Below are 12,744 nucleotides of genomic sequence, written 5' to 3' on the forward strand. Positions count from 1 at the left end.
AGGAGCAACAATTAAACCATTAAATCCTGGCAAGGGAACAACATCAACAATATCAACATCCCGGCAAGGGAGATAACTAAATAAACAATAATATCCCGGCAAGGGAACAATTTAACAACTCTTTCTCTTTTTACTTTTACTTCACAACTCGCTTTACCACTTGAGCCAATGCTCCAAAGGGTTCAATCAACTCACTTACTTTCACAAGTTCGTAATATAACTTGAGCCATTGCTCCACAATGTACAAAAGTCACAATTACTTCCTTAACTTTTCACAACAAATAGAAATCACTTCTAAAGCATAGATTGTTCAACGAAATCATGAAAATCACATTATAAGACCCACGGTCATGCAAGGCACCAATATATAGATACTCGTCACCATGCCTATACGTCGTACTCAACAATAATCACGCAGAAAATAGGACTCGAGTCCTAATCTCTTAAGCTAAGGTTAGACCAAACACTTACCTCAAACTTTCACGGCCAACTCAATCCTCGAACACCCCTTTTCCTTTTTGAATTTGTCTCCAAATCAATTGTATCCCGCTGGCAATAATAACGCCGGCGACAACAGGAAGGAGAGTAGCATAAGTCAACCAGGATTCCCTCCTCATTGTCATCAAATAGGCAAACACAGCAGTAAAAAAAAGGCGTAGTAGCACCAATAGCCTGATTGAATGAAACAGGCAAGTACCTAAGTGAAATATTGCCACTAACCACAGAGCCACAGAAGACGAGGCTCAAAGCAGAGATCTTAACAAACTGAACCCTAGATCTTATAGTCTGCATTGGAACAATTTTCATCCAAGCAATGGCTATGTAGCCGAATAAAGAGCAAGCAGTCATATGACACATTGTGAGGAAAATTGGGTATTTGAAACCATAATTGCTTAGCAAATACTTGTTCAGTAATAAAACCCCAATGTTTGATGAATACCATGCTGCTACCAGCGCAATCGTGAAGAATTTGCCGGATGTTATCATTATAAATTGATCCCAAATAATTCACCAAATTAAACCATAAAGCCTAAGACTATAAAAGAACGAAGAAGAGGTGAATTTTTGACATCAATGTATCCCACACAATTTCATAAATAAGTAAAGGGAAAAAAAAAAGATGATGTTTGACAAGTATATCCGAAGAGATGTCTGAAGCTAATAAAACCCGGAAAGGGGTAAAAGAGGAGAGAGAAATAGGGTGGAGTTTGAGAGCATGGTAGGCGGACGCAGAATTTGCTGAGAATACAAAAGAAATATTTACAAAAGAGAAAGGTAAACCCGAGCGAAACGCGTAGGCGAAGTGTTGCGTAGTAAAATCTAGTTTAGTTTTCCTCAAACTTCTTAAAACATCAATTTTTGCAATTTAGGTCCGAATCACGTCAAATGACATCCGGTTTTATCCGAATTCCACACAATCATCTTAAATCATATATAAGACCTGCACCGGGTGTCAGAATCAAAATACGGGCCCGATACCATCATGTTCTAATCAAATTTCATTTCAAATTCCTTTAAGCAATTTCAGAAAATAATTTCCTTTAAAAAATTCATTTCTCGGGCTTGGGACCTCGGAATTCGATTCCGGGCATACGCCCAAGTCCCATATTTTCCTACGGACCCTCAGGGACTGTCAAATCACGGGTCCGGGTCCGTTTATCCAAAACGTTGACCGAAGTCAAATTTATTCATTTTACAGTCAAAACTTATCATTTTTTTTTACAGATTTTCACATTTAGGCTTTTCGGCTACGCGCCCGGACTGCGCGTATAAATCGAGGTGATGCTAAATAAGGTTTTCAAGGCCTCGGAAACACAGAATTCAATTTAAAAGCAAGTGATGACCCAAAGGGTCATCACAAAAACATACTTGAACATGGCTCTTCCACAATAGGCAAATTGGATGGTGAGGAAGATTCTGGATGCTAGGAAAAATGAATAGCAAATACCAGCCCTAAACCAGCAGAAGAGCTTCATTAAGCAGATATACTTAGGTCTTTTGGGAATCATAACAAAGTAGAATGGAGAAGCTTGCTATTCCATAATGAGGCTAGACCTAAAGCAGTGTTTACAATGTGGCTCCAGTCTGTGGATCGATTAGCCAAATGGGGAATCCAAGTGAATTCAAGGTGCATTCTGTGTATGGCTTCAGAAGAATCTCATCTCCATCTCTTTGGTGAGTGTAGCTTCTCTAAAGCAGAATGGATGAGATTACTGAGATGGTTTTAACTATTGAATGCTATAACTAATTCTTGGCAACAAGTGTTTACATGGCTACTTTTCCAATCCAAAGGTAAGTCACTGAAGGCAAAGATACTCAAGATGATGTATGCAGAATATAGTTATGTGATTTGGAGAGAGAGGAACAATAGAGTGTTTGAAGATCAAGCAAGGCATGTAGAACAACTAGCTAGGGAAGTGGCATGCATATGCAACATTAGAGCACAAGGGGAGTGAGGACAAAGATGCAGCAACTTCATTTCTGAGGCAAAACAACAATAAAAGACCAGAGGGCAAGATAGCACTTTGAGGATTTATGTACTACTTATAGTATAGTTATAGAGATAGGACTATATATGGATTGTAGCAATTCGAGGATGACTATGCTGATTTGTAACGATTGCTCTTGGTGATTAATGAAATATTCTAGTTACCAAAAAAATAGATACGGTTTTACATATGGAAGATGGGTAAGGACTAGTACAATATCATTTGAGCGTAATAAAAATTAAATGAGGTGTATTAGAAGCAATATAGGTGTATTGGTGGAAAAAAGGTAACGAGTGTCTAGAGTATATAAAATTCTAACTCGTACTATGTCAAATATTAGTATAGAAAGATGTCGAACCCACAGAGATTGGTTTATTTATTCTACAGATGTTTCTTGTTTTAATTACTATTTGAGAAAGTCAGAAAAAGTTGAGTTGTGAATTAACTAACTAAAATTCATGAATAGAGCAATAGAAAATATTTTGTTTTTCACAAATATAATAAAAAGGTGTCGGGATCTTGACTTCACTTAATATTTTTATTATATAGTTGTGATGACCCAATAGGCCATTTATAGTTTTACCGTTCATTTCTGTGTTCTGATACCTCGAATAGCTCTGTTTAGCCTTCCTCAATTTTCGTGCGTAGTCCGTGTCCTTTTTTCGGGAGAGTTTTATGAAAAAGTTGACGAAAATGTCAAGTCGTGCCTGAAAACTCATTTGAGTTGATTATGATCAACGTTTTGAGTAACCGGAACCGAATTAGTATTTTGATGGTCCCGATGGGTCTGTATTGTAATTTGGGACTTGGGCGTATGCCCGGAATTGAAGTCAGAAGTCCCTAGATCGATTTAACATAATTTGTTAAAGAATTCTTTAGTTTGATCGTAGGTTGACTTTGTTACTACCGGATTCAGATTTCGGTTCCGGAACTTGGTATAGGTTCATTCCAGTATTTATGACTTTTCTGAAAAATTTGTTGCAAAACGGAGTTGATTTGACGTGATTCGGATGCCCGGTTGAGAAATTGCATGTTCTTAAGTTTCATTAAAAATTACATTCGTTTTGGTGTCTGATTCGTAATTCTAGGTATCAATTTGGTGTTCTGATCGCGAGCGAGTTTGCATGATATTTTTACCCTTGTGTGCATGTTTGTTTTGGAGCCCGAGGGGCTCGGGCGGGTTTCGGATAGGCTACAGTCCATTTTGAACTTAGAATTTCTGGTTTTTTTGGAAGTCTGCTGTCACCTGATGTTTTGTGCTTCGCGATCGCGAAGCCACTCTCACGATTGCAAAGGGGAAACTGGGGATGAGGTGTTGTTCTTCATCGAGAACACAATAGCTAGGTGGCAAACGCGGAGCATTGGGGATTTATCCTTCGCGAACGCGACCAGCTTCTTGCGAACACGTAGGGTTATGGACATGGGAAGGGGTACTGGGCTAGTGTTCTACGCGAACACGACCATTGGGTCGCGAACGCGATGGCCAGGGGAGAAGAGCCATCGCGAATACGATGGACATCTCGCAAACGCGAAGGCCAATTAGGCCGCTGTGCATCGCGAACGCGGCAGGCCTTTCGCGAACGCGAAGAAGGCCTGGCGCTCAGACCTTAAAATATTTCAAACACGTGATTTCACCCTTTATTCACCATGTTTTCATTAGAGCTCGGTCTAGAGGCGATTTTGAAGAGAAATTTCATCACCCTTTCATAGGTTAGTGTACTTTAAGTTGTTTTCTTCCATTTCCATCAACACCCATTAATTTCTAACCTTAATCTATGTTCTTTCATGGTAGAAAATTTGAGATTTGGGAAGAATTAGGGGATTTGTAAAATTGAGATCTAGACCTTAAATTGTGGTCGGATTTCGAAACTAATTAAATAATCAGGCTCGGGGGTGAATGGGTAATTGAGTTTTGGGCTGGATCTCGAATTTTGGCCAAGCGGTTCCAGGGTTGGCTTTTGGGGAAAAATGTAATGATCTTAACTTATGTCTTTAATTAATTTCCCTAGCATTATTTTATGTTGTTGAGTCGATTTTGGTTAGATTCAATTAGTTTGGAAGTGGATTTTAGAGGAAAGGTCCCGGTAGAGCTTTGATTTGCTTGTGGAGCGAAGTAAGTGTTGGGTCTAACCTTGATTTGAGGGAATTAAGAACACTTGAGCTATATGCTATTTTGATTTACATGTGTAGAGGCGTATATGCTAGGTGATTAGTGTATATACGTCGTCAAAATACTTGTTTCCATGCTTTTTCGTATTTTATTAATTATTTTATTCCATGTCTTAATAGTTACATGCTTTAATTGTTTCCTATGCCTTTACTTGCTACTTTTCACTAAATTCTCTTATATTTACATGTTCCTTCCTTCCATGCTTCCATGATTAATTGCTACTAGCCTTAATTGCTTTACGTGTACACTTTAATTGTCATACATTTGATTTGTCTTGTTGCTTTGTATTAATTGTAGTGTTTCTTGATTTGGTACGAGGTTCCTTTATGGCTTGGTTTCATATTCTTTATTCGCAGAGATTCTTGTGAAGTAAGTTGTGGAATTTATTGCATTTATTGATTTTTGCTTATGGACCGGGTTGCATGCCGCAACAGGTGGAATAAGAGAGGATTGATATTGATATGGTGGGATCGGGTTGCACGTCGTAACATGTGGAATAAGGGAGGATTGATATGGTGAAATAAAGGAGGATTATGATATTGATTCTGATTATATGGTGGGATCGGGTGTGTGCCATAACGGATTTTACTTCTTATTATTGATATTGATATGGTGAAATAAGGGAGGATCGCGTTTGTACGGTGAGATCGGGTTGCGCACAGCAACAGATTGTGTATTTTGTATTCCTTATTGTATTGTGTTGGCTTTGGTGCTTTCGTATGAGATTTTGAGTTTTGGTATTTCTGGTGTTACTGATTTCGAGGATTGAGTTGATTTTCATAAGTTAGTTGCCTTACTCTTTCTACATTTCTTTCCTATTATCATTATTATACTGCGTATAGATTATTGTAAGTGACATGTCTTAGCCTCGTCACTACTTCGTTGAGGTTAGGCTCGACACTTACAGAGTACATGGGGTCAATTGTACTCATACTACACTCTGCACTTCTTGTGCAGATTTTGGAGTCCGTCCCAGCGGCAATCAGTAGATTGCTCAGATTGACCATCAGATGGAGACTTGAGGTACAGTTGCTCGGCGTTTGCAGCCCTTAAGTCCCCTTCTACCTTATCCTAGTTATTTATTTCTTTTGAGACAGTTTTACTTTCATTTAGACCATTATCTGTATTATTCTAGTCGCTCGCGCACTTGTGACACCAGATCTGGGGTTGTATCTAGATATTGTGGTGGTTATGATTTTTCGTACTTTATTTTAGTTCTGTTATAGTTATTTCAGTTTAATTGGTATCAGTTAATGTTTTTTGTTAAAAATGGCTAAAAACTATTCTAACGTTGGCTTGCCTAGCAAGTGAAATGTTAGCGCCATCACGGTCTCTAGAGAAGCGATTCCGGGTCGTGACAATAGTAGAATTATTATTCTTCAATTTCTATTTCTCAAATGCCTCTCACGATTACAAATATATATTATTACTCAAGTTGAATAATTAATTGCACTCCTCTCGGTTATACAAATTAATCTTCAAAATAGTAATACTAAAGAACCAGAAATATATGATTAAACTAAAACAAGCTCTTGTTAGTAAGTCCCTTTCGGTTATCCTACTTGTTATAGTTGATTATTATACTATTCGCCTCTATCGATTAAAAATAAGTGAATAATTAATTATAATATAAAAGAGATAGATGTTACTGAATAGATATTAACATCTATCCTACAATTAACTATATTATTTCTTCCGCTTCTCTCGATTACAGAATTAATAAACAGTTAATATGTAGTACATGATAGATAGATGTTAATAAATCAAATAACGTCTAATTGTAAAAGTAGATAAAAGTTAAATAAAAAGTTTTAGCTCAAGCATGTGAATTTGAGGAATAATATCTACTATTTTATAGAAATAATAAGATCCGTCTTTCTCCCAACATAAGCAAAGTTGCTCCACACTGGAATTAGAATTAACAATAAAAATATTCTTGTCTATTAAATAAGAAAATAGAAAGAAATATTCAAGAAGAATAATTCCCCCTATTTAATTAAAAGCAGAAACTAGAGTAATTTCCTATACTGAAATTTATTAAGAAACAACAACTAAACCACTATCATTATTTAAAAGAAAAAATAACTCGATACTAGTGAAACAAAAAAAACGGAGAAGCTTATTAAGAATTTGGATTCAGATTTCTAGCTCTAAGCTTTCTTTCTATTGCGATGCCCTCTTTTGATCGGGCAACATCTTCTTATATAAAAAAATTGCATGATGACTTCTCGATTTGGTGCTAGATTTCCATGGCAAATCTAGATTTTGCATTTGCACAGATGAGAATTCGACTTCTCGATTTGGTGCTATATTTCAATGGCAAATCTAGATTTTGATTTTGCAGAGATGAGAATTCGTCATTCTAAGTTTAGATTTTGTCGATTCATCATGGCAAATCGAGACTTGGTGTATTGTCACGGTAGTAATGAATCATAGCCCTATGTTACACTTCTTTGTTGTATTTTTCTTGAATTTTTGTTTTTCTTCTTTCATGCGGCGCACAACAATTCTTCTATAATTGTTCCTTCTAAATAAATTTAAGAATATGGAGGAAACATGATAATTTATATATTTTTATGAGAGAAATTATGTGGTTAACATTAGGTAAAATGCACTTATCAAATTCTCGCATACTTAAGCTTTTACTCGTACTCGAGCAAAGAAAACAAATGAACATAGTAACTAAACACTTTAAGTGAAATCATTAGAAGTTTTGATAGATGAGAATTGACTAAGACCAATCTACGAGTTCAAATAATTTTCAACTGTACTCATGTTCACCTATTGAGAACTAAAATCATAATATTTTATAATCCTTAGTGTGTCTCACTGAGTGAAGAGAGATGCCCATATATCACAGAATATATATATATATATATATATATATATATATATATATATATATATATATATATATGTATATATAGGATCAAGAATTGCATAGATAAAAAATAAAAAAATAAAATTCGCTCACTCTCGACAAATATAAAATTTTCTATTCTCTATCTTTTTTTGTTGTTGTGAATTTCAGAAGTAACTACTTTTTTTAGTTCTCATGGCAGCATCTCAAAAGATCGACAAATTCAAACAATTGTTCTTTCACCAGTTCTGTAACAACCTGACCGGTCGTTTCGAGCTTTTGCACTTTGATCGCCAGTTCTCGGGCATGACTTGCCCCGTTTCATGTATGGTGACTAATGTAGATCGTTGGTTTTGGTTTTCAGGAAAATTTGGAATGAATGGGAAAGAACAGTTTCAGTTGAAAGCTTGAATTTGAAAGGTTTGACCAAGAGTTGACTTATTTGTATATGAGCTTGGATCGGAGTTTTTATGATTTGGTTAGCTTCGTTAGGTGATTTGTGACTTAGGAGCGTGATCGGAATTGGTTTTGGAGGTCCGGTGTAGAATTAGGCTTGAATTCAATTTTGGCGAATTCCGGTCGATACGTGAGATTTTGATCCGAGGGTCGGAATGGAATTTCTAGAGTTGCTGTAGCTTCGTTATGTGATTTGGGATGTGTGTGCAAAAATTCAGGTCATTCGGAGGTGATTTGGTTGGGTTTTTGATCAAATGCGGGTTTCGGAAGTTTTAGAAGAACTTAGGCTTGACTTCAATGTAATCTGATGATTTCGGTGTTGTTTGAGGCGTTTTGATGATTGGAACAAGTTTGAATTAGGTTCTAGGATGTGTTGGTGCTTTTGGTTGAGGTCCCGGGGGCCTCGGGGTGATTTCGGATGGTCAATCGGACCAATTTCGGCCTTTAAAAGTTGCAGGTTTTTCTAGCTATTTGTTGCAGAGAATTTACCCTTCGCGTTCGCGTAAAGAGCCACGCGTTCGCGAAGAAGGGATTTGGGAGACAAGTGAATTACTCTTCGCGTTCGCGTGTGTGGGTCCATGTTCGCGGAGGGCTAGCTGAGTGTGCATCGCGTTCGCGTGGCAGTAGCCGCGAACGCGTATAAGGTATTGAGGTTAAGAGACTTTTGTCTTCGGGTTCGCATGTGCACTGTCGCGTTCGCGTAGCTCTGGGAAATTATAGCTTCGCGTTCGCATAAGTAAGGCCGCGTTCGCATAGGTTTAATTTTGGAAAAATTAAGTGTTGTGCTTCGCGTTCGCGATGGAGTAGTCGCGAACACGATGAAGGTATTCCAGGTCTGGGCAGAAGGTTTTAATAATATTTCATCCGCGAGCTAAGCCTTATTTTCACCATTGTGGAGCAACCTTGAGAGCTTTTGGACGGGAATTGAAGAGGGTTTCGACTGGGAGTGATTGGAGGTAAGTCCTATGAACTAAAATCACGATTTTATTATGAAATCCACCTAGAAATTCATGGAAGTTAAGCCTAAAATGGAAGAACTAGGGCTTGGAATTTTTGGGATTTGAGGGGTCATTTGGACTCCGATTTTGGTGTTCTTTATATGCCTAGACTCGTGGCGAGATAAGGAACTCGTTGATGTTAAATATTCTGATTTTCGACAAGTGGGCCCGGGGCTCGGGTTTTGCTAATTTCGAGGTTTTTGCTATTTTTCGATCATTTTCGATTGGGTATTGTTCCATTAGCATATTGTGACGTATTCGTTGTGGTTTTGGTCAGATTCGACACGCGAGGAGGTCAATTTGAGAGGCAAGGGCATAGCGAGCTAGGATTTGGCCGGCTTGAGGTGAGTAATGATTGTAAATGATATTTTGAGGGTTTGAAACCCCGTATTTGCACATCTTAGTGCTATATTGAGGTGACTTGCACGCCGGGTAGCGAGCGTGGGGTAGAGCACCAGTGGGGATTGTGACTTGTCCGTCCCGGTAGATGAATATACTGCGTATTTGACTGAAATTCACTTAATATCATTTTAATTGAGCTGATTGCTATATTTGGGCTTCGTGCCAATTGATTGAATCCTTCCGGGGTTGTTATTATTGGTTTCGTACCACTTTTGCATATCATTGAACTCAGTCCTAGTATTTAATACTGTTTTGCAAACTCAGCCACCTTTTCTTAAACTAGAAACTTAACTAATATTTTTAATGAAGTTTGGGGCTGAATATTTATATATGATTGTGCCCGAGGGGCTTATGTGATTCTTAGACTAAGTAAACGGATCGGGCTGCACGCCGCAAAGGTATGATATTGATATTGATATGAGGCTGAGAGCCTAGTTGATGTCACGAGATGGCTTATTATTGCGCTTGGGACGTAAAGGGCCCCTCCCGGAGTCTGCACACCCCAATGAGCGCCGTCGACGATAAATGGATCGGGCTGCACGCCGCAGCAGTTTGTGGAGCGGGCTGCACGCCACAGCGGTACTAGTACTGTTCTGTGTGTTTACTTTACTTCATTTGTCTGTCATTATCTGATGTTTTGTGTTACTTCTTGCAATATAGACCTGATACTCTAGTATTTCTTGATAACTGAGTGTTGTGCCCGCGGGGCGTAAATTCTGTGCTTATCTGCACTATTTGAATTGCATTCATTTGCATACTGTTGAAAAGTCATTTCCAAAAGAGGTTTTAAAATGAGCTAAGATATTTCTAAAGATTTCACAGCTTCACTGTTTTTCTCAAAAGGTTTTACACTACTTCTATATAGCATGATGATTTGCCATACGTGATTTCTTATCGCTCAGTTGTTATTTACCTTTATTACTCACTGAGTTGGAGTACTTACTTTACTCCCTGCACCCCGTGTGCAGATGCAGGTATTTATTCACCCGGTAGCGGGTTTGGCTGATCAGAGTCAGAGATATAGGACTTTAACGAGGTGACTGCCAGCGTTCGCAGCATCGTTCTTCTCCCTTTATTCACTATTCTTGATTAGTGTATTTTAGACCTTGAGGTTGTTCTTACATTCTAATAGATGCTCGTGACTTGTGACACCCCCATTAGGGCTGTGCGGGGTTGTAATTCCGCTAACTAATATTATTAAGTCATATTTTAGCTGTTTATTCATGTTTAAATTATTTTTGAAAAGACGAGTTGGGTTAGTTGGCTGGCCTCGTCTTCACGAGAGGCGCCATCACGATCGGGTTTGGGGATTGGGTCGTGACAAGTTGGTATTAGAGCCAGGTTACATAGGTCTCACGAGTCATGAGCAGGTTTAGTAGAGTCTCGCAGATCGGTACGGAGACGTCTGTATTTATCCTCGAGAGGCTGCAGAACCTTTAGGAAAACTTCACATCCTTGAATTCTTATCGTGCGTCCTTGATTCAGCTTGAAAAGAAACTCTTGAAATTCCTTCCACGCGTTTGTATGCACGCACGAGCGCTCAGTATCAGATGTGCCTTCATGGCTTGTGATTCCCCGATCGAGGGGCGAGATGTGATCTCTGTGAGCTGATGTTGGGCCAGTCTGAAAGACTTAAGGCCAGATCTTAGCCTATGGCTTGAGCACCGAGGTGCTGATTGTGTGAGCAAGTGTTTTGAACTTATATGTTCGGTATTGTCCCTATTAGCGGGAATGGCGGTTGGATAGCTATGTGATGAGCATGTTAGTACTGCGAGATGTATCTATATGACTTAGTAGTGGCGAGGAAGTCTGCTGGTTAATAGATGAACTATTAAGTGTTTTATTTCTATTGTGATTGAAGGTATAGCTCCGAGTTATGGGCGTGAAGAATCTTTTCGTGTCTCCTAGTTGGGAGTGAAGTAAATTTTATGTTGCGGTACGAGTTCAGACTCAGGAAGACTAAGTGACTGCGGACAGTTTATGATGGTGGAAGGTATACAGAAATGTGATATTGAGGCAAAGCAGGTGGGTTATCTCCTGCGGAGTGATCTGAAGTGGTGTGATCCCTATGTGTATGTTAGAAGATCTCATGTGTAATTGAAAGGTACGTGTCGAAATCTTAAATTTCGGGTCGCTAAGAGAGTGGGCTTAACTGTTGCGGGAATGAGTGCGAGAATTCAAGAAGAGTTACAGAACGGGATGATCTGTGTTTTCACAACTTATAAATGAATTGTGTTTAATCTCGCTATGTTATTATGGCATCAATAGACTAAAAGTGTTATGACTTATTGAGGGTATTTTGATCTATGGCTTCGAGCCAAGTGGGGGAGTCTGCTGTGAGTTGTTGATTGCATGGTTAGGTGCTATGTTGGTTCCAGTTTGAGGCGTGCGAGTGAATTAGCTATGGCTCGAGTAAAGGATAATTTTGACAAAGGTTATATTGTGCTTCATAAGGTATGAGAATCACGGAATGTCTAGAGTGTTGTTGGTAAAGAATGCTCGGCGCATAGAGCAGGAAGTTGCTTGGCTGTACTGGGATGAGGATTTCATTTTGCGGTATCGGAGTGCCGATGAGGCACAGGTGGTTCTGTTCGTTAGGTCAAGTAAGTTGCAGTTTGAATAAAGAGTGAATGACCTTCGAGAATAGTTCTAATGTGTTCAAGAGTCTGTATACATCAAGTGAGTGCTCTAAAGTTGCATAGGTGGTTTGAAACTGGTGTTTTCATTGGAAGAGGTCAAGACTTGTGGTATTTCTATGTGAATTATGGGATTCTATGTATCAGTAACAGGAAAGTAAAAGGTAATGGACTTAGATTCACAGGAAGTTCTTCAGAGTAAAATATTCTGGAATGTTGTGTTTCTGGGAATATTTGAGAGAGTATTCAGCGGCTTATGGGTCTTGGTCAGTGTGGTTTTATGTTTGGGTCTCGTGTGGTAAGCCTGGGTTGAGGAATTGTGGTGCTACAATAAGGGAAAATATCAAGTTGAAGATGAATCCGAAGGAAATTTAGAAGGATGGAGTAGCTTGATAGTAGACCGAATCGGTATGGGAAGGATATGATTAATTCTTTGTATGTGTTCGAGGTAATGAGTTCTTACAGGTATTCTGCAGCACTGCTCTTAGGTTTTGATGGCTTGCTTAGCTTGGTCTAGTTAGAAGGATTCAGTCTTGGCAGTTTAATTTGTGCAAACAGAATTGGGAGAGTTCTTATTGATTTCTACCGTGGTTGGAGAGGTGCATTTTCTACGAATGTCAGAGGCATGGGATGTGTAATGATTTTTCTTCTAAATGGGATCAATGGAAGTTCTTGGCTAGATGAGTTACAGTTCAGTTCTGAAAGGAAGTTCATAAAACTCTTAGGCAACGGG

At 38.7% G+C, this 12,744-nt stretch overlaps 1 protein-coding gene across 1 annotated transcript; it reads right to left on the reverse strand.

Annotated features, from left to right (window-relative positions):
* Positions 1–480: 480 nt before the first annotated feature.
* Positions 481–987, reverse strand: LOC109243274 (probable sugar phosphate/phosphate translocator At5g05820). Its single transcript, XM_019410183.1, has one exon. The coding sequence runs from the start codon at positions 985–987 to the stop codon at positions 481–483; it is 507 nt and encodes a 168-aa protein (XP_019265728.1).
* Positions 988–12,744: the final 11,757 nt, after the last annotated feature.

Source organism: Nicotiana attenuata, unplaced genomic scaffold (assembly GCF_001879085.1).
Source record: "Nicotiana attenuata strain UT unplaced genomic scaffold, NIATTr2, whole genome shotgun sequence".
Classification (NCBI taxonomy): domain Eukaryota; kingdom Viridiplantae; phylum Streptophyta; class Magnoliopsida; order Solanales; family Solanaceae; genus Nicotiana; species Nicotiana attenuata.

Bases quoted from the DNA above. Each gene is read 5' to 3' on its own strand.
- LOC109243274 (XM_019410183.1), bottom strand. From the start codon at position 987: ATGATAACATCCGGCAAATTCTTCACGATTGCGCTGGTAGCAGCATGG.